This window comes from Bos indicus x Bos taurus, chromosome 15, assembly GCF_003369695.1.
Source record: "Bos indicus x Bos taurus breed Angus x Brahman F1 hybrid chromosome 15, Bos_hybrid_MaternalHap_v2.0, whole genome shotgun sequence".
NCBI lineage: Eukaryota > Metazoa > Chordata > Mammalia > Artiodactyla > Bovidae > Bos > Bos indicus x Bos taurus.
Genome location: NC_040090.1, coordinates 67,373,272 through 67,396,439, shown reverse-complemented (window position 1 = coordinate 67,396,439; position 23,168 = coordinate 67,373,272). Strand labels below are relative to the sequence as shown.

Here is a 23,168-nt window from a genome sequence, read left to right as displayed (position 1 = left end):
ACTTCCCGATGTGCAGCACAGCCGTAACCCAGCCTGTAGGGGTGCACTGGATCATCCAGACGTTGCCCCTGAATAGAGGTTCCCAAGGCCAGCCTGGCTCTCAGGGACTGAAACAGCCTGCTGGATTCAAGGCTGGGATGGCAGTTGAGTGTTGCCAAATGAATGGGAGGGGAGAATAGAGCAGGCTATGACTGAAGTCCAAGGTTCCACCATTCTGGTGGGAAATGTGTTGTCCTAGACTCCAAACATTCACGACATACACTCGATCTGTGGTCTGTGGCTCAGACTTCAGCCTTTCAGGTGGGTCATTTGGGTGACCCTGACTTGAGCAGACACAGCTCTGTGGCCCTACCATTAGCCGTCGCATCCCTGTTGGCCAGAAAGGCAGCTGGACTGAAGGACAGGTGAGCTCGGATCACACCCTGGGGAGCGGGAGCACCAGGGCTGCCTTTGCGTTCCTTCCATTTTATTACAGTTTCCAAGTGTCTAGTTAGGAAGAGTGAAGTTGACCCCATTTTTTTGTGGTGGAATCTAGACAGGGGCAAGGTAGGGATTTTTCTTAGTGTAGGCATGTCTAGAGGCAGCTTTTTCATCAAACTTGCATCTTCAAACACAAGCCCTTCCATGGACTTCACTTACTGAACACATCTTCAGGAATGACAGAGGTTTGTATATATCTGCTGTTTCACCTGTCTACCATCTGTTCTGCCTATCAGAGGGTTTGGGGGGGGGGGTGTGTGCAAATTTGTTGCTTTCATTGTTCATTTTGTACCTGCACATATATTTCAGCCCTCCTCATATTGTCTGTGACAATAATTTCCTAACAAATTAGGGTTCAGTTCACTTCAATTACTCAGTTGTGTCCAGCTGTTTGTGAACACATGGACTGCAGCACACCAGACCTCCCAGTCCTTCACCAACTCCCAGGGATTACTCAAAGTCATCTCCATTGAGTTGGTCATGCTATCCAACTTCTCATCCTCTGTCACCCCCTTCTCCTCCCACCATCAGTCTTTCCCAGCATCAGGGTCATTCAGATGAGTCAGTTCTTCTCATCAGGTGGCCAAAGTATTGGAGTTTCAGCATCAGTCCTTCCAGTGAATATTCAGGACTGGTTTCCTTTAGGATGGACTGGTTTGATCTCTTTGCTGTCCAAGGGACTCTCAAGAGCCTTCTCCAACACCACAGTTCAAAAGCATAAATTCTTTGGGGCTCAGTTTTCTTTACAGTCCAACTCTCACATCCATACATGACTACTGGAAAAACCATAGCTTTGACTATATGGACCTTTGTTGGCAAAGTAATGTCTCTGCTTTTTAATATGCTGTCTAGGTTGGTCATAACTTTTCTTCCTAGGAGCAAGCATATTTTAATTTCCTGGCTGCTGTCACAATCTGCAGTGATTTTGGAGTCCAAAATAATAAAGTTTCTCACTTTTTCCACTGTTTCCCTATCTATATGCTATGGAATGATGGGACCATATGCCATGATCTTTGTTTTTTTAAATGTTCAGTTTCAAGCCAGCTTTTTCTCTTTTTCCTTCATCAAGAGGCTCTTCAGTTCCTCTTTGCTTTTTGTCATAAGGGTGGTGTCATCTGCATATCTGAGGTGATTGATATTTCTCTCGGCAATCTTGATTCCAGCTTGTGCTTCATCAAGTCCAGCATTTCTCATGATGTACTCTGCATATCAGTTAAATAAAGAGAATGATAATATACAGCCTTGACTTACTCCTTTCCCAATTTGGAACCAGTCTGTCATTCCATGTCCAAGTCTAACTGTTGCTTCTTGACCTGCATACAGATTTCTCAGGAGGCAGGTCAGGTGCTCTGGTATTCCCATCTCTTGAAGAATTGTAGACAGTTTGTTGTGTTCCACACAGTCAAAGGGTTTGGTGTAGTCAGTTAAGCAGAGGTAGATGTTTTTATGGAACTCTCTTCCTTTTCTGATGATCCAAGGGATGCTGGAACTTTGATCTCTGGTTCCTCTGCCTTCTCTAAGTACAGCTTGAACATCTGGAAGTTCACGGTTCATTTACTCATGACCTGGATTGGAGCATTTTTAGCATTACATTGCTAACGTGTGAGATAAGTGCAATTGTGTGGTAGTTTGAGCATTCTTTGGCATTGCCTTTCTTTGGGATTGGAATGAAAACACCTTTTAAGACCCACTTGACTTCGAATTCCAGGATGTCTGGCTCTAGGTGAGTGATCACACCATGGTGATTATCTGGGGTTGTGAAGGTCTTTTTTGCACAATTCTTCTGTATATTCTTGCCACCTCTTCTTAATATCTTCTACTTCTGCTAGGTCCATACAATTTCCGTCTTTTATTGTGCCTATCTTAGTGTGAAAAGTTCCCTTAGTGTCTCTAATTTCCTTGGAGCTATCTCTAGTCTTTCATATTCTCGTTTTCCTCTATTTCTTTTCATTGATCACTGAGGAGGGCTTTCCTATCTCTCCTTCCTATTCTTTGGAACTCTGCATCAAAAGGGTATATTTTTCTTTTTTCCTTTGCCTTTCACTTCTCTTCTTTTCATAGCTATTTGTAAGCCCTCTTCAGACAGCCAGTTTGCCTTTTTACATTTCTTTTTCTTGGGGATGATCTTGATCACTGCTTCCTGTACAGTGTCAGCAACTTCTGTCCACAGTTTTTCAGGAACTCTGTCTACCAGATCTAATCCATTGAATCTATTTGTCACTTCCACTGTGTGATTGTAAGGGATATGATTTAGGTCATACCTGAATGGTCTATTGGTTTTCCCTACTTCAACTGAAATCTGAATTTGGCAATAAGGAGTTCATGATTTGAGTCACAGTCAGCTCCCAGTCTTGTTTTTGCTGACTGTATAGAGCTTCTTCATCGTTGGCTGTAAAGAATATAATCAGTCTGATTTTGATATTGACCATCTGGTTATGTCCATGTGTAGTGTCATCTCTTGTGTTGTTGGAAGAGGGTGTTTGCTATGACCAGTGTGTTCTCTTGGCAAAACTCTGTTAGCCTATGCCCTGCTTCATTCTGTATTCCAGTGTCAAATTAGCCTGTTGCTCCAGCTATTTCTTGACAAATTAGGGTGTGTGAGTGCAAAGTCACTTCATTCGTGTCCCACTCTGTCCGACCCTATATACTGTAGCCTTTCAGGCTCCTCTGTCCATGGTATTCTCCAGGCAAGAATACTGGAGTGGATTGCCATGCCCTCCTCCATGGGATCTTCCTGACCCACATAGAGCCACCTGTGAAGCCACACAAATTAGGGGGATCATATGTATTTTCATTTTGTAATCTATAGCTCTGTACTGCTAAAAGACTCTTAGTTCTGGAAGGATCTCTTTTGTATTGAAATGTTTCTGTGATGAGCTGTGAAAGATACCGGGATTCTTGGCCTCCAGAGATGAGGAAATTGATCCAGTGCCAGTGATGCGGCTTGATTGCTCAGAGCTTTTTATACAATAAAGTTTTATTAAAGTATAAAAAAGATAGATAAAGCTTCTGACATAGAGATCAGAAGGCTAAATTTTTAGCCTGTAATTCTTTCTTCTCATATCATGAACCTTACAAATTCATCTAAAGGGCAAATGTATAATCTTGTACTGAAATTCCATGACAAAGGTAATCAATATCTCATCTAAGAGTTATTGATCACTACTGTTTCTGCAGGGCTTCCCTGCTGGCTCAGTGTTGTAAAGAATCCACCTGGCAGAGAGGAAGACACTGGAACCCACCAAAAAAAGATATCCCATATCAAATGACAAAGGAGAAGCCAGAGCAAAATGGTAGGAGGGAAACAATTACGATAAAATCAAATCCTACACCTGCAGGGTAGGCCACTCACAAACTGGAGAACAATAATACCAAGGAAGTTCTTGCACTGTAGCGAATTCCATCGACAGAGGAATGGGTAAACGTGGTATATATATACACATACACACAATGGAATATTACTCAGCCATTAAAAAGAATGAAATAAGGCCATTTGCAGCCACATGGATGGATCTAGAGAGTGTCATATTGAGTGAAGTAAGTCAGATAGAGAAGGAGAAATATCATATGAAAACCCTTACATGTAGAGTCTAAAAAGAAATAATACAAATGAACTTATAAAACAAAAAGAGACTCACAGGGTTGGAAAACAAACTCATGGTTGCCAGGGGGAAGGGATAGTTAGGACTCTGGCAAGGTCATGTACATACTGCTATACTTAAAATGGATAACCAACAAAACCCTAATGTATAGCACACGGAACTCTGCTCAATGTTATGTGCTAGCCTGGATAGGTCTCAGAGGGGTTTGGGGGAGAATGGATATAGGCATATGTATGGCTGAGTCCCTTTACTGTTCACCTGAAACTATTACAACATTGCTAATCGACTATGAAGTCACGCAGTCACGTCGGACGCCTTGTGACCCCATGGACTACGTAGGCCACCAGGCTCCTCTGTCCATGGAATGTTCTAGGCAAGAATACTGGTGTGGGTTGCCATTCCCTTCTCCAGGGCATTTTCCTGAACCAGGTATCAAACCCAGGTGTCCTGTATTGTTTATTGTCTGTCTTTCCTTCTAGAATGTAAGCTCAACAAGGGCATCGACTTTGTATTTTTCTTGTTCACTGTTCGCCTCCCAGAACTTAAAATAGTGACTGGTACATTGTACAATTTCAGTAAGCTTTTATTGGATGAAAACCCCTACCTTAATGTATGGGTACTATCCAACTGACTAAAATTTTACTGAGTACCTATGATGTGTCAAGGCCTGTGCTAGTAAAGTGCAGTGACAGAGTGGTTATCATCTGTGATTTTACAGAGCTAACAATCACAGATAAAATTTCAGACAATTTTCTACTGAACAGGAATATTTTTTTATTGATAAAAAGTTACGTGATTACTTCGTTAAGATTCTACATAATTTAGTTCATTTAGCAACACTTTGTAACAAAAGTTTATCTTCAAAATGCTGTACTCTTACCCCAAGATCCCAAATATTTCAGGAACTACTTCAATTACTTTAAAAACCATCCCTGTTCCTCCATCATGGATTAAGTGATGTCAGCAATAGTAGTAGACTGAATATATTCTAACTAGTCTCTACTTCCAAATTTCTCCCAGGCACTCTCCTTTGATACTTTTCCACACATTTTCTCTTTAATTAAAAAATATAGGTAATTTAATCTCATTAAAAAAAAAACAAAACGCTGAGCACTTCTTCCCTATATATAATATGTTCATAGAGATAATCAGACCTTTTGAAGAATTACACACCAGTTTCCCTGATCATAGTAACTTTGCAGTATGCTGATATTATTCAAAGTCCGGCAGGCAGCTTCCAATTCTCCCTCACAAAACACATGGTAATAACGATGAAACACAGGACCTGGGTCACGGGATCCTAATGGACCAAATGGCTCAACACGCTTGTCCTTACCAGGATTTCCCTTAAAATGCCAGGGAACCAGTAAGTCTTGAGAATGAAAAGAAGTCCTGTTAGTATGAATAGGCAACTTGGAATTAGCAACATTCTTTGAATTACATCCCCCATCTTGAAAGTCATTTATGGAGGAGACAGAGTGTGCTGAGTCTTGATTGCCTACATTAGGCAACTGCTTCACAAGCAACTCTTGCACTGATGCATCATTGCTGATTTCCTCTTTCATGCCTTGGCTAGTTCTGTTTTCTCTAAGATACTTGGACTTCTTCTTATTATATTCTTGCTCCATAGCCCAAACATAGATGAGTGCCTTCCCACCAGGTCTTAGGAGTCGAACAAGTTCTTGGAGAGCTGCCACTCTACGCTCCTAGTGGAAAAAAACAAGAAAGAAACAAAACTGTATTGTTGTTTATCAGCCAGAAAGAGATACAGAGAGGAAATGGGAAATATGATTGACTACAGGACTGTTTTCAATTAAGATGGACAGCACAGAAAATCAAACATAAGACAAATCTTATATAAAAAAAAAAAAAGGAAAAAAGAAGAATTGTGTTCTGCAGTCAAGGAGGGTAAAAGGATAAATAGAAAAAAAATTTTTTTTTCTTTCCAATAATGGGCACAGAAGGTGTTCTGTTTTGTTTTGAATTCAGTTAAGGTGCCAGTAACTCCAGCACAGAGGAATCTATGTTACTGCTTAGATCAGGAGAAAATGAGTAGTACTCAGGAGTAATAAGATTTTTTTTCCTATAAAATATTAAATTCACTTATTTTAAAATGAGAAGCATAGTGACTAATTAAAAACATTAGCATACCACTACCAGTTAAATACTTGAGTTTTGAAAAGAAAAGAATATGAAAAGAAGAAAAATAGAAACTCAGATCTTGGGAATGAGAGAAACAGCTGAGGAAGTAAGATGGGAAACAGAAATAGAGAAGAAGCTCAGAGGCTGAGAAGAGAGAACAAATCCTCAAGAGGCCTACAGCTGATCTCTTAAAGTCTCTTATAGCTCAAGTTCTGCAACTCTGTGTATTTGAGGAAGACATTTAAAGATGAGTAAGACTCAGGCAGGAAAAACGCAGAAATACGCAGCAGTAAAGCATAGTCACAACAGATCTCTGTTTAAGAAAGCACAACTCCCATGTAGCTCATCTCCAGTCCACGGGCTTTCTTTCAAAACTGGGGTACACTTTATGACATGGAAAGAAAGGAAAAGCTGAAATGTAGTCCAAGTCAGTGAAATCTATGAACATTTCCTGCCACTTAGTATTATCCCAGAGGTCTCTGAGACTGCTGCTGCTGATGCTGCTGCTGGCTAAGTCGCTTCAGTCGTGTCCGACTCTGTGCAACCTCATAGACGGCAGCCCACCAGGCTTCCCCATCCCTGGGATTCTCCAGGCAAGAACACTGGAGTGGATTGCCATTTCCTTCTCCAATCCATGAAAGTAAAAAGTGAAAGTGAAGTCGCCCAGTCATGTCCGACTCTTAGCGACCCCATGGACTACAGCTTACCAGGCTCCTCCATCCATGGATTCTCCAGGCAGGAGTACTTCTCCGCTCTGAAACTGCCTCAATTCTTTTCATTCTTTTACTTTATTCTTCTCTCCAGCAGTTATTTCCACCATTTTATCTTCCAGCTCAATGATCCATTCTTCTGCTTCACTTATTCTGCTATTGATTCCTTTTAGAGTATTTTTAATGTCATTAATTGTATTGTTTGCCTCTGTATGTTTATTCTTTAATCCTTCTAGGTCTTTGTTAATTGATTCTTGTATTTTCTCCATTCTATTTTCAAGGTTTCTGATCATCTTTATTATCATTATTCTGAATTCTTTTTCAGGTAGTTTGCCTATTTCCTCTTCATTTATGGACTTCTGTGTTTCTAGTTTATTCCTTCATTTGTGCAGTATTTCTCTGCCTTTTCATCATTTTTTTTTTTTTCAAACTTACTGTGTTTGAGGTCTCCTTTCCCCTAGCTTCAAGGTTGAATTCTTTCTTCCTTTTGGTTTCTGCCTTCTTAAGGCTGGTGCAGTGGTCTGTGTAAGCTTCCTAAAGGGTGAGATTTGTGCTGAGTTTTTTTTTTTTTTTCCCCTCTGATGGGGCAGGGCTGAGTGAGGTGGAAATCCTGTCTCCTGATGATTGGGTTTGTATTTTTGTCTTGTTTGTTGTTTGGATGAGGCATCCTGCACAGGGTGCTACTGGTAGTTGGGTGATGCTGGGTCTTGTATTCAAGTGGTTTCCTTTGTGGGAGTTCTCACTATTTGATACTCCCTAGGATTAGGAGTTCTCTGGTGGCCTAGGGTCTTGGAGTCAGTGCTCCCACTCCAAAGGCTCAGGGCTTGATCTCTTGGCAGAAATGGAGATTCCACAGGTGGTTTGTTATGGCATTAAATGAGATTAAAACAAATACCCAAACATAAGAAACCAAAGATGATCTACAGACAAGTGCAGTTACAAAATCAGGCAAATAATAATTAAAATAATGGAATATACACATAAATACCCATAAGCAAACTCAAAACAGTCCAACAAAAATAAAGTACAATAGACTGACCCTGCAAACAAAGGAAACCAAAAATGATATCCACCAGTTAAGAACAAAATTAACTGAAGCACAAACTGGAAAACAAAACTAAAGCAAGATGTCAACTGGGGAATAAAGCAATGAAAACAAAACAAATATGGTGAGAAAAAGAAAGGGAAGAAAGAAAAGAATAGAAATGCAAAGTTAAATAGAGGTAGACAAAGATTTATATACATTAAAGATTAACTGCAAAGGGAAAAGGATAGGAAAAGTAAACAAAGGAATAAATATAGAAAAAATAATAGGTTAAAAAAATTTTAAGTTAAAATTATAAAAAAAGAGAGAGAAAAAAAAGGAAAACTCCACAGAACTGCAAAAGACCAATGTAGAGGGAGAGGTTTATTATAACAGCAATACAAAGTGTGATTTAAAAAAAACTCAAAAGCTTAATTAGATCTCACAGTGCTAATAAAACTGACAACTACAACAAAGGGGGTAAAAAGGAAAAGGGGGAAAAATCCAAAAGAAACTAAAGAACAAGTCAAAATGTAGAATAATAAATGTTTTTCCTGAGTCACTGCTGTCAGAGTCCTTTCCCTCACTGGGAGTCACAGTCCACCTCACCTCCTAGGATGCCCTCCAACACTGTGCTGGTCTCTGGACCTGCTGTGGGGACAGCTCAGACTCTAATCTGGTCCCACTCCTGTGTGTTCTTGCCTCCAATGTCCACAGCTATCAGAATGAGTACATTTTCTTTTGTGGGAGCTCTCAATGTCCTTTTATATATTCTATAGAGACAGTGTCTGCTTAGTTGATCATGTGGATTTAATCTGCAGCTGGTACAGCTGGTGGGAAGGTTTTGGGTCTTCTTCCACACTGCCCCTGGGTTTCAATTGTGGTTTTATTTCCACCTCTGCATGTGGGTCATCCACTGGGGTTTGCTCCTGAGGCTTCCCTGAAGGACTTGGTTTTGCCCCTGTGAGGGCCAGGAGTGGAGGTGGTGCAGCTGTTTGGGTCGCAGGGGTTCTGGCAGCACCAGGTACTCAGGGGAGTTGGCAGCTAAGGCAGCAGGAAATATAGTGCTCTAGAAGGGAGGGCAACCAGTATTGGCCAATACGCTCCAGTATTCTTGCCTGGAGAACCCCCTCCCTGACAGAGAAGCCTGGCAGGCCACAGTCCACAGGGTCACAAAGAGTTGCACACAACTGAAGAGAACCCATGTGCACAGGCGCAAGTCTTTTTTTGCCTGTGGCAGCTCTGTCCCAGTGAGGATTAAGTGTGAAGGTGGCATGGCTGCTTGGGTTGAGGGGACCCTGATGGCACCAAGTGTGCAGGGACACAGACTGCCTCAGCCGAAGGAGTTATGCCCCTATCAGAGTCTTTTTTCAAGCCTCTAGTAGTTGGCAATCAGAAGGCCTCTTTGGCTAGTCTTTCTCCATATTTCCACCCCTTCAGGCACTTAGAGGGCGTCCTTGCCTGGGGTCCTTCTCTGTTGTTTGTGGCATCAGGCACATAGACGGGCCCCCCAACTGGGGTCCTGCTCTGTAGACTGGCGTGTCAGGCACTTAAAGGGGCACCCTGGGTGGGGTCCTATTCTGTTGTTCTGCGTGTCAGGTGCTTGATGGGCCAGCCTATCTATTGTTCAGCTACCAATGCTGGGGTATGGGGAGAGAGAGGCTACAGTGACTGATCCACTATGCATGACTCAGCAGTATCATCTTGCTTCCATGGCTGCCTGGCTTTCTCCACAGGCATGTCCCACCACAATCTCCTCCCTCATGTCCCCTTGGTCCGTCTCTACACAGTTAATAGCAGTCCTTGCCCTGGGATTCCTCCAGCACCCTTACACTCCAGCTCCCAGCTGCTGCGGCTTCTAGGGGACCTGCGTCCCTGTCCGGGGCACATATGGCTGCAGCAAGGACTGTCTGATTCTCATTCCATTTAGGCTGTCACAGATCAGCTGCTTCACTCTCAGCCTTAACTGTTGGACCTAGCAATTGCCCTGATGTGGGGACCATCAGGGTCCCCTGCTTGGGGACCCTGCTTCAGTTCCCCCACCTGCTGAGGGCAGATCCAGTTCTTCCCCCTAGTTGTTTTTCCCCCTAGTTCCTTCATCCTATGGAGTTCTGCGTGGTTCTATATATTCTTTTCTGGTGGTCAAGTACTCTGTCTGCTCTCAGCTGGTGTTCTGCAAGCACTTCTGTGTCTGAAGGTGCACTCCTGATGTATCCGTGCAGAGAGATGTACTCCATGTCCAACTTGTTCCGCCATCTTGTTCCTGCTTCCTGCCACTTAGTTACAAGTTTTTAGAGCAAAAAAGACAATACTTACTGCTGTAGCAAAATGGTGAATAACAGCAATGGAAATGCAAGCGTCACAAGATCCACTGCGAATTGGTACTGCCAAAGCATCACAGACAAAGGCCTGATATTGCCTCTCTCTACAAATGTCCACAAGGTTTTGGCTATGATCACAGCCAATCTGTAAGAGATAAAGAATTACAAAACATCTTGTTTAAATGCCATAAACTTATTAGACAGATTTCATATTCATTGTGAAAGGGTCTAAGACTATGATATTATCAGTTCTTACAGCCAGTACAAAATCATTTATATAATTTACAAGGGAGCATTTATTATTTTAACAGATACCAGACAGAATTCAAATTAGTGAATCAAAACAAATGACTAGAATAAAAATACCATTGGTGGAAACGAGAAGTTCCAATTGGCATCTAATTGATCACCATTCAGAATCTTGAATTTTTTTGTAATATTTTATTTTTTATCTTATTTTATTTGCCATGCCACATGGCATGTGGATCTTAGTTCCCTGACCAGGGATCAAACCTGTGCCCCATGAAGTGGGAGCATGGAGTATTAACCACTGACTGCCAGAGAAGTCCAATATCACACATTTTAAAATGGAAATTATGACATAAATAAAGACATTTAGTCGTTTGGGGGAGCTACAAATAATAGGTTCAAAGTATCTCTTATTAGGATATAAACTATTTAGTAATGGCCCAGATGTCATGAGGATGGCTTACTTTATCCTGCTTCTTTATACTTTCAAGATGTATTACATGCACCATCATAAAATAAAATCACCCTAAATAAAGTTAAATAACTTATTTCATTTTTTAAAGCCATTGATTCTTGTTCTGCTAAATATGTATATCTCAAGAAAGCTGAGCACCAAAGAATTGATGCTTTTGAACTGTGGTGTTGAAGGAGATTCTTGAGAGCTCTTGGACTGCAAGGAGATCAAACTGGTCAATCCTAAAAGAAATCTATCCTGAATATTCATTGGAAGGAGTGATACTGACACAGAAATCCAATACTATGGCCACCTGATATGAAGAACTGATGCATCAAAAGACCTTGATGCTGGGAAAGATTGAATGCAGGAGGAGAAGGGGACAACAGAGGATGAGATGGTTACATGGCATCACTGATGGACATGAGTTTGAGCAAGCTCCGGGAAATGGTGATGGACAGGGAAGCCTGGATGCTGCAGTCCACGGAATCACAAAGAGTCGGACACAGCTGAGTGACTGAACTAAACTGAGCTGACAAGAATACAGTGTTGCATTTGAAATTTGTAAAATGCAATTGAATTAATTTTTTTAGTATAACCAAACCATTCTATGGCAATGAAAACAGTGAAGGCAGCTAACAGCATCCTTTAATCTCCCCAAGCAGGTGAGGCCTAACATGCCTTACGCATATGTCTGGTACTGTGGCAAGTGTCTGTGGGTTAGGACTGCCTGTCTTTTCTCTAGTTTTGCTATTGTTTTGTACACAGCTTTGCTGTTCTAAAGATACCAGATATAGAGGGAGTGACAGAAACAGAGAAAGACAAGAAAGAGAAAAAAAGAGAAAGTGCATGCATGCACGTGCAATGTGCACATATAAACTAGGGAAGGAACTGGAGGTTAAAGTTAAATCACTAATGATTAAAAAAAAATCACTAATGATTATCTCCAGATATTTCTTCTTAATCCAATCTCTACAATAGAGAGGAGATGTATATATAAGTAGATTTCATCTAACAGAGGTAGCCACATAAAGTTTATAATTTACTCATTGGAATTTTTGATGTGATAAGTTTTGATTAATGCTGAAGGATCAGTATTCCCTCAGTTCATCTGAGAATAAAGATATGAATCTTCTCATCAAAAGAATTCTTTCTGAGTCAAGTCACACTGCCATGTCAGTAATACTTAATATGAATTTGCTCAATTTCTAATTAACATTCAATAGCTTCAGTATTCCAGCCCACAGCTGCATTAATACCTGAGGTATAATAAAGGTACCAAGCTAGAAGTAAAGTATAGTAATGTCATTTTGATTACATTTTAAGATGGAAAAGTACTAAGAGTCCTTTAGTAAAACAGTGGCACAATTCCCAATTAACTGCTCTTGTTACCTGTGTAAGATATATAATTGGCCTTGTTGTTGTTCAGTGGCCAAGTCATGTCTGACTCTGTGACCCCATGACTATAGCACACCATGCTTTTATGTCCTTCATTTTGATATGTAGTTAGCAAGATAGTTTTTCTGACTTATTTGTTAAGCTACTGGAAACCTAAAAGTTTCCAATCTCTGGAAGGATCAGGTAGAGAGAAAAGGTAAATGTTTCAATTTTGCTTTGTTCTTGTTCAACCACTCAGTTGTGTCTAACTCTTTGTGACCCTGTGGACTGCAGTACACCAGGCTTCCTTGTCCTTCACTATCTCCCTGAGTTTGCTCAAATTCATGTCCATTGAGTCAGTGATGCCATCCAACCATCTCATCTTCGGTTGCCTCCTTCTCCACCTGCTCTCAATCTTTTCCAGCATAAGGGTCTTTTCTAACGAGTCAGCACTCTGCATCAGGTGGCAAAAATATTGGAGCTTCAGCATTGGTCCTTCCAGTGGAAAAGAACCCCAATGCTGGGAAAGATTAAGGGCAAGAGAAGAGGGTGACAGAGGATGAGATGGTTGGATAGCATCACTGACTCAATGGACATGAATTTGAGCAAACTCAGGGAGATAGTGAAGGACAGGGAATCTCAAAGAGTCAGACATGACTTAGGGACTGAACAAGAGACTCTTTAGTTTCTCTTCATTTTCTGGCATTAGAGTGGCATCATCTGCATATCTGAGATTGTTGACATTTCTCCCAGCAATCTTGATTCTAACTTGTGATTTATCCAGCCCAAGATTTCGCATGATGAACCCTGCATATATATTAAATAAGCAGGGTGACAATACACAGCCTTGACATACTCCTTTCCCAGTTTTGAACCAGTCTCTTGTTCCATGTCTGGTTCTGTTGCTTCTTGACCTGCATACAGGTTTTTCAAAATTTTAAAATCATCAACGTAATATTAAATATTCAATTCTAAAGATACTGATAAAAAGGAAAAAGCATTCAACTTAATAACAGAACTAAATCAAGTTTCACTTTTCTTCCATTAAAGTATCAAAAATATTTCAAAACCGAAGTATACTACAGTAATAGCACTGTGATGTAACTTCCTCTCATAACATATTCATTAATACAAATTGGCTGGACCTAGTTTAAAAAGCAATTTTACAAACCATCTTTTAAGAAAGATAAAAATGTTCACAATTTTGACCCCAATATTTATTCTTCGAAAAATTTATCCTAAGAAAATAATCCAAAGTATGGAAAAAGGTAAACAGGCTAATGAAACTGTCTTTAATGAAATCTACCATATGTTACAGCACATTCTTTGTATTAATGTACTTAACTCTTGAGAGTGACAAGATGGTAGAGTAGAAGGACTTGAGCTCACCTCCTCTCACAGAAACACCAAACTACTCTCAAGAAAACACGAAAATCACTACCAACTGCTGAACAACAATCAACAAAGAAGATATTCTACATCCAAAGATAAGAAGAATCCACAATGAGACAGCAGGAAGAGTGCATCTGCAACACAATCAAATTCCATTCCGACTGAATGGGCAACCCACAAACTGGAAAATACATCACAGAGTTTCTCCCACAGGACTGAGAGTTCTGAGCCCCAGATCAGGCTCCCCAGTCTGCAAGCCTGGCATCAGGAGGAGGCCCCAGAGCATTTGGCTTTGAAGGCCAGCAGGGTTTGACTGAAGGAATTTCAGAGGACTAGGGAAAACAGAAACTCCAGTATGGAGGGGGCACACAAGGTTTCATGCACACCAAGACCCATGAACTTGGTGACTTCGCAGGAGCCTATGCTAGACCTACCTGTTTGTCTTGGAGGGTATGCTGCAGGGGCAAGTGTGTATATGTAGGGGTAGGGAGGGCTCTGGCTCATTGCGGGGATAAAAACCCTGGTGGCAGTGAAAGTGAAGTCGCTCAGTCGGGTCAGACTCTTTGCAACCCTGTGGGCAGTAGCCTGCACCAGGCTCCTCCATCCATGGGATTTTCTAGGCAAGAGTACTGGAGTGGGTTGCTATTTCCTTCTCCAGGGAATCTTCCCGACCCAGGGATCGAACCCAGGTCTCCCGCATTGTAGACAGACGCTTTACCATCTGAGCCACCAGGGAAGGTGGCAGAGGTACCAGCAAACTGGTGTGAGCTCTCCTGGAGACACCAAGACCTGGCCCCACCCAATAGCCTCTGGCTCCAGGGCTGGGATGCCTCAGGCCATATAACCAAAAGGGAGGAAACACAGACCCACCCATCAACAGACAAGTTGCCAAAAGTTTTCTTGAGCCCACAACCACCTCTTAAACACATCTTTTGACACAGCCCAGCCCAGCAGAACAAGACCCAGCTCCACCCACCAGCGGGCAGGTACCAGTCTCTCTAACCAGGAAATTCACATAACCCTCTAGACCAGCTTTATCCACCTACAATCCTGCAGCCTACAGTCTACAATGCTGCAGCCCACAGAATAGAGATTGCAAACACAGAAAGTGTCAACTGCAAATTGGAGCGTGCCAAGGGCATTTGCCTCTGCAGAGATTGAATCCTGTGCTGCTGCAGTTGCTAATGTTTGACACACCCTGAAAAATGAAAGTGAAAGTGAAAGTGAAGTTGCTGAGTTGTGTCCGACTCTTTGCGACCCCATGGACTGTAGCCTACCAGGCTCCTCCCTCCATGGGATTTTCCAGGCAAGAGTCCTGGAGTGAGTTGCCATTTCCTTCTCCAGGGGATCTTCCCGACCCAGGGATCAAACTCGGGTCTTCCACATTCCAGGCAGACGCTTTAACCTCTGAGCCACCAGGGAAGCCGAAAAATGAAATTAAAAGATGCTTACTCCTTGGGAGGAAAGTTATGACCAACCTAGACAGCATATTAAAAAGAAGAGACATTACTTTGCCAACAAAGGTCCGTCTAGTCTAGGCTATGGTTTTTCCAGTAGTCATGTATGGATGTGAGAGTTGGACTATAAAGAAAGCTGAGCGCCGAAGAATTGATGCTTTTGAACTGCAGTGTTGGACAAGACTCTGAGAGTCCCTTGGACTGCAAGGAGATCGAACCAATTCATCCTAAAGGAGATCAGTCCTGGGTGTTCACTGAAAGGACGGATGTTGGAGCTGAAACTCCAATATTTTGGCCACCTGATGCGAAGAGCTGACTCATTTGAAAAGACCCTGATGCTGGGAAAGATTGAAGGCGAGAGGAGAAGGGGACGACAGAGAATGAGATGGTTGGATGGCATCACCGACTCAATGGACATGAGTTTGAGTGGATTCCGGGAGTCGGTGATGGACAGAGAGGCCTGGTGTGTTGCAGTCCATGGAGTCACAAAGAGTTGGACACTACTGAGCGACTGAACTGAACTAAAGGGAGTTCAGGGTGGAGAGTGAGGCACTCAGTGCTCCAAAGAAACTGGTAGAACAGGTCTTTAGATAGTTAGATATTTTCAGGAAATGATTTCACAATCCCAATCCTTACATATCCTCATTTTAGAAAGTACTAAATCCCTACATGGTGACATTGTTGGTGGTGTTGTTGTTCAGTCACTTAAGTTGTTTTTGACTCTTTGCAACCCCATGGACTGCAGCATGCCAGGCATCCCTGTCCTTCACTATCTCCCTGAGTTTGCTCAAACTCATGTCCATTGAGTTGATGATGCCTGATCTTCTGTTGCCTCCTTCTCCTGCCCTCAATCTTTTCCAGCATTAGGTCTTTTTCAACGAGTTAGCTCTTTGCATCTAGTGGCCAAAGAATTGGAGCTTCAGCTTCAGCTTCAGCACCAGTCCTTCCAATGAATATTCAACATTGATTTCCTTCAGGATTGACTGGTTTGATCTCCTTGCTGTCTAAGAGACTCTGAAGAGTCTTTTCCACCACCACAGTTCGAAAGCATCAATTCTTTGGCACTCAAGCATCTTTATGGGCCAACTCTCACATCCATACATGACTACTGGAAAAACCATAACTTTGACTATATGGACCTCTGTTGGCAAAGTAATGTCTCTGGTTTCTAATACACTGCCTAGGTTTGTCATAGCTTTTCTTCCAAAGAGCAAGTGTCTTAATTTCGTGGGTGCAGTCACTGTCCACAGTGATTTTGGAGTCCAAGAAAATGAAATCTGACACTGAAAAATTTCCACTTTTCCCCTACCTATTTGCCATGAAGTGATGGAGTCAGATGCCATGATCTTTGTTTTTTGAATGTTGAGTTTTAAGCCAGCTTTTTCACTTTCCTCTTTCACCTTCATCAAGGGGCTCTTTAGTTCCTCTTTGATTTCTGCCATGAAGGTGGTGCCATCTGCATATCTGAGATTATTGATATTTCTCTCAGCAATCCTGATTCCAGCTTGTGAATCATCCAGCCCAGCATTTCATATGATGTACTCTGCGTATAAGTTAAATAAGCTGAGTGACAATATACAGCCTTGATGTACTCCTTTCCCAATTTTAAACCAGTCCATTGTTTCATGTCCAGTTCTAACTGTTGCTTCTTGTCCTGCATACAAGTTGATCAGGAGGCAGGTAAGGTGGTCTGGTATTCCCATATCTTCAAGAATATTCCACAGTTTGTTGTGATCCACACAGTCAAAGGCTTTAGCATAGTCAGTGAAGCAGATGTTTTTCTGGAATTCTCTTGCTTTTTCTATGATCCAGCAGAAGTTGGCAATTTGATCTCTAGTTCCTCTGCCTTTTCTAAATCCAGCTTGTACATCTGGAATTTCTTAGTTCACCTACTACTGAAGCCTAGCTTGAAGGATTTTGAGCATAATCTAGCTAGCATGTGGAATGAGTACAATACTACAGTAATTTGAACATCTGCTGGCATCAGGTCCTCATAACTAGCTGAAAACCATTTGTAAAATAAGTACTTGATTGCACTGAACTCTCCCTTCACCAAAATCATATACATTGACCTTCCCCCACCACCACTCTGGAACAGTTTCTCAGAGCTAGCTGAGATGCTGTCTTTGAAGCTGCAGTCCTCATTTTGCACCAAACAAAACCTCACTCGCCCTCTCATGTTGTGCATCATATTTTAGTCAACCCTTATGGCAACCAGTGAGGCAACCCAGATGGACTTCCCTCCTTCACCTGCACTCTACAAGGAAGCAGAGCTTTGGTAGCCGCCCCTTGTGCCCATGTGCTTCCTCAAGGAGTCCAAATGAATTTCGCTGGTTCTTTGATCTCCAGTATTGGTTGATGATACTGAATTTTATTTGGCAGTTGAGCAGGTTACCTGCCCCTCCCAGTTGAAACATACTGGGGGGAGGCGGCCAGCTGAACTCTACTCAGACATACCCACTCATGGTCTAGACGCTAAGGGGGCTCAGTTGTAAGATACCAAGAAATACCCCTCCAGTTGAAAAATTTTGGTGGGGGAGGGATGGTTGAAAGACACCAGGAAAAATCCACCAGTGGAAAAGTACTGGTTGGGGGAGGGTCAGTTGAAAGATACTGAGGTTGTTCAGTTGTAGCAGATTGAGTGGTCTGTGCTGAGTTAGGTAAGAGGCTGACATAAGGCTCTTCCTCAATTCAGGTGCCTTAATAGAATTTGTTGGGATAAAAGTGAAGAGTGAATTTTATCCATAACACATTCAACTTAAAATGGGAAATACAGCCTCCTAGAAAGAAGGAGCATCAGAAAGTAGCTTCTAACACTTCAGCCAGGGTTATGAACACACAAAACATATACTTGCAAGTAACTACTTAATTGAGGAAATTATACTGAAGGAGACATCAACCGAAAAAGTTGAGGTTCTTTTGATATTACAAAATTGATATTTTGCATGCATAGTTAGAAAAAGCCAGTCCATAAAATCAAACACACCGAATAGAATGCTTACTTTAGTATCAGAAGGTTCTAGAAAAGGAAATAATAGAGGAACTTCACAGGAAACCAACAAGAAATTGCTTTAAACTATATCAGAACTAAAAAAGGCTGCTAGCACTGACTCTGCTAGGTCACAGATCTAGCAGGACTGAGAAGTCACATTTGGCTTTTCTTTTTTTTTTTTTTGCCCCATTTTTTTTTTTCCTAATTTTATTTTATTTTTAAACTTTACATAATTGTATTAGTTTTGCCAAATATCAAAATGAATCCGCCACAGGTATACATGTGTTCCCCATCCTGAACTCTCCTCCCTCCTCCCTCCCCATACCATCCCTCTGGGTCGTCCCAGTGCACTAGCCCCAAGCATCCAGTATCATGCATCGAACCTGGACTGGCAACTCGTTTCTTACATGATATTTTACATGTTTCAATGCCATTCTCCCAAATCTTCCCACCCTCTACATTTGGCTTTTCTTATGGGTATCTCTTTGGGATCCTCTTGGGGTATTTTTTTTGCCTTTCGGCTTTCATTTTGGGGTATTACATTGCTGTTTATTCCATTTGGCTTTTGATTTCTAGGCATCTCTTTGCCATTTGTTTTATTTGGAATGTGACTTCCAGTTGGTGAGGTTCTGGTTTGCTTTAGTTACTTTGGTTTGAACACAAAGATTGGTTTGAGCACACAGACATCCAGTATGAACTGCTTGAGCTGAAATGGGAAATGCTTCCTCTAAGGTTCCACAACCAACCTGGGAACCCCTTGGGAAAAACTGTAAATGACTTGTTCTATAGCTCTGACCTAATGACAAAGAAAAATGGCCTAAAAATATTAGATCTCTATGATGGGTAAATGGACTGAAGTTGCCTTACTTTCAGGACTCTTCCCCTATAATCAGCAGTCTGCTGTTACTTCTGCTAAGTCGCTTCAGTCATGTCTGACTCTGTGCGACCCCATAGACAGCAGCCCACCAGGCTCCACCGGTCCTAGGACTCTCCAGGCAAGACACTGGAGTGGGTTGCCACCTCCAATGCATGAAAGTGAAAAGTGAAAGCGAAGTCGCTCAGTCGTGTCAGACTCTTCACGACCCTATGGACTGCAGCCTACCAGGCTCCTCCGTCCATGGGATTTTCCAGGCAAGAGTACTGGAGTGGGTTGCCATTGCCTTTTCCAAATCAACAGCCTGGGGCTGGTCAAACGAAGACCTCTCATCTCCCCAGAGGGGCAGTCCCCAATGGGACTAGTTGCCCTTGTTATCAGGGCTGATTTGAGCACTATCTAGTCTAAATTTAGGACCATAGAAATATAAAGAGAATTTTTGATAGTGTGCCCATAATAGTCTTTAGACTCCAGAGAAAATTGGCTAAAACTTTTTTGAAATTTTCCTACTAGGAAAAGATGCTTTTCTCTCCCTTTGCCTTGAGACCATGGCCCTCCGGGACACTTGTCTAGATCATTACTAATTCTTGAAACTGAGAAAAAAAAAAAAAAATGGAAAAGTCCTTATTCCAACTGTTACATATAAACTAGTGAGTTTTATATTGTGATATGTGATTCATGCCTAAGTTTGGAAAACAAAGTTATGAGATCTCTTGTTGTGTCTATTTGGATATATGTATATCTCAGTGTATGTCTTTGTATTTGGATATTGTTGCTGAAGTTAATTTGTAAATGAGCTATATTTAATTGGTTTAAAGAAAAGGAGGCACTTCAAAATCAAACAATGCTAAGTCCAAGAGAAATTAAGCTAAATGGATTTCAGGTTCATGTGAATTGGGAAATACTAAGGATCTAATTAATACTTGGTATTAATGTTTGTTTGTTGACATGTGTTGGTACTTACGTTGACTTTGGTAAATAACAGGACAGGGCTCACATGTGACCACACCAGGGAATCCTTCCCTATTGACTCAGGTTCTGCTTGTGGTGGAAAGTTCACTGGGATTTTCCGTTTTGGACTAGCTTTGTTATGGGAAAGCTTTGTTCCATCTTACAGTCCCCCCAAACACCCAGGGTATTTTTAGAACACTGTGAGACCTTCAACTATGCTTCCATGAAAGCAATTGGTATTTCTCTCTCCTGTGCCCAAGCCCTCAGGAAAAAAAAAAAAAGAGGGGTTGGGGCAGTGGTAGGGAAAAATCCTTTTGAACACAAGCAAAAAAACACAAAAAACACTGAGATTTCTGGTTCAGTCTTCATGTAAAAGTTAACAGGTAAAGGAATTTTGAACTGACTTGAAAGTAAGTACTTACAAATAAAATCTAAATATATAAAAAACTGGCCAAGATAAGTTTTAGGACTTGTGATCTGGGAGATATTCAGTACTGAATTGATATCTGCTACTGAAGTGGCTTAAGCTTGTTGGTTTGATTAATATAGATATGTCTAAAGTTACCAATGTTAAGTATAAATATTCCTGTTGTACCTAGGTTTCAGCTCAGTCGTGTCCAACTTTTTGCAACCCCATGAATTGCAGCACGCCAGGCCTCCCTGTCCATCACCAACTCCCAGAGTTCACTGACACTCACGTACATCGAGTCAGTGATGCCATCCAGCCATCTCATCCTCTGTCGTCCCCTTCTCCTCCTGCCCCAATCTCTCCCAGCATCAGAGTCTTTTCCAATGAGTCAACTCTTCGAATGAGGTGGCCAAAGTACTGGAGTTTCAGCTTCAGCATCATTCCTTCCAAAGAAATCCCACGGCTGATCTTCAGAATGGACTGGTTGGATCTCCTTGTAGTACAAGGGACTCTCAAGAGTCTTCTCCAACACCACAGTTCAAAAGCATCAATTCTTCGGCGCTTAGCCTTCTTCACAGTCCAACTCTCACATCCATACATGACCACAGGAAAAACCATAGCCTTGACTAGACGAACCTTTGTTGGCAAAGTAACGTCTCTGCTTTTTTTTTTTTTAATTTAATTTTTAAACTTTACATAATTGTATTAGTTTTGCCAAATATCAAAATGAATCCGCCACAGGTATACATGTGTTCCCTGAATATGCTATCTAGGTTGGTCATAACTTTCCTTCCAAGGAGTAAGCGTCTTTTAATTTCATGGCTGCAGTCACCATCTGCAGTGATTTTGGAGCCCAAAATAATAAAGTCTGACACTGTTTCCACTGTTTCCCCATCTATTTCCCATGAAGTGATGGGACGGGATGTCATGATCTTCATTTTCTGAATGTTGAGCTTTAAGCCAACTTTTTCACTCTCCACTTTCACTTTCATCAAGAGGCTTTTTAGTTCCTCTTCACTTTCTGCCGTAAGGGTGGTGTCATCTGCATATCTGAGGTGATTGATATTTCTCCTGGCAATCTTGATTCCAGCTTCTGCTTCTTCCAGCCCAGGGTTTCTCATGATGTACTCTGCACATAAGTTAAATAAGCAGGGTGACAATATATAGCCTTGACATACTCCTTTTCCTATTTGGAACCAGTCTGTTGTTCCATGTCCAGTTCTAACTGTTGCTTCCTGACCTGCATACAAATTTCTCAAGAGGCAGATCAGGTGGTCTGGTATTCCCATCTCTTTCAGAATTTTCCACAGCTTACTGTGATCCACACAGTCAAAGGCTTTGGCATAGTCAATAAAGCAGAAATACATGACCACTGGAAAAACCATAGCCTTGACTAGACGGACCTTTGTTGGCAAAGTAATGTCTCTGCTTTTAAATATACTATCTAGGTTGGTCATAACTTTCCTTCCAAGGAGTTCAGTTCAGTCCAGTTCAGTCGCTCAGTCGTGTCCGACTCTTTGCGACCCCATGAATTGCAGCACCTCAGGCCTCCCTGTCCATCACCAACTCCCAGAGTTCACCCAGACTCACGTCCATCGAGTCAGTGATGCCATCCAGCCATCTCATCCTCTGTCGTCCCTTTCTCCTCCTGCCCCAATCCCTCCCAGCATCAGAGTCTTTTCCAATGAGTCAACTCTTCGCATGAAGTGGCCAAAGTACTGGAGTTTCAGCTTCAGCATCATTCCTTCCAAAGAAATCCCAGGGCTGATCTCCTTCAGAATGGACTGGTTGGATCTCCTTGCAGTCCAAGGGACTCTCAAGAGTCTTCTCCAACACCACAGTTCAAAAGCATAAATTCTTTGGTGTTCAGCCTTCTTCACCTAGGTTTACTAGTGGTCAAATAAAACCTTATCTGTTAAAAATCTGTTGACAAGGCAAGTAACTCAATGTAGAAAAAACTGTAAGGAAACTAAGCTATGTTTTCAGTAAAAGAAAGTGTGAGAAATAAAAGAATACTGAAAAGAGTTATGCATAATCAGGATTTCCCAAGACTGAACTGAATTTAGTTGGGTAAACGAACCTTTTTGAGAGTAAGCTAAGACTTGGATTTGGCTTTTTCTTTCTGTTCAGAGAAAAGTTTTCTTTGAATGACATTTTTGATCATATGATTTTCAAATCATATGATCAAATATACATTGATAACAGATGATATGAGTTTCTTTGCCTTTAAATTATTTGTATTTGCTTTTGAGATCTCTGGTAACTTTTGTTAAGGAATAAGTATGGTCTCACAATGACTAATCTTATCTAATCAAGTGATTTTAAACTTTTTGACAAGTTTCCCAAATATCAAATTTTAATTAAAGTTCTTTTGATTTCTGGCTAACTTTGGGATGCTTCAGAGGACCCCGAAACATCCCAAAGAGAGATATTTAATTAGGTTCATTTGGTATGCTGAATTGCATGGAAAGTATTGTTGAGTGAGTAATAAATCACCTCAGATTATATACTATGGTAAATGTTACTAATACAGCTATCCTAGAAATTGTATGGAGTGCCTAAAATTCTGATATGTCCTGGTTAATATGTTATCAGTCATAATTCCAGTTATAATAGTAAAGTGTTGTCATGGCCATAACCAAGTTTCTTTGTCAACTGCATTGTAATCAGATTTTAAATGTGCCTTCAAAGTCTTTTGCCATTATAGACAGTTAAGGTTTTATTTTGATGTTTT

General features: G+C 41.4%; 1 protein-coding gene across 2 annotated transcripts in view; it reads right to left on the bottom strand.

Moving 5' to 3' along the window:
* Positions 1–4,642: 4,642 nt before the first annotated feature.
* Positions 4,643–23,168, bottom strand: part of ALKBH8 (alkB homolog 8, tRNA methyltransferase) — a 131,357-nt gene continuing 112,831 nt past the window's right edge. For both annotated transcript variants that reach the window (XM_027563854.1, XM_027563855.1), the window contains 2 exons: positions 10,275–10,424; positions 4,643–5,788 (listed from right to left, as the gene is read on the bottom strand). In XM_027563854.1, the coding sequence (XP_027419655.1) occupies positions 5,231–5,788; positions 10,275–10,424 (708 nt within the window). In that variant the 3' untranslated portion in view covers positions 4,643–5,230. The remainder of the gene's footprint in view (positions 5,789–10,274; positions 10,425–23,168) is intronic.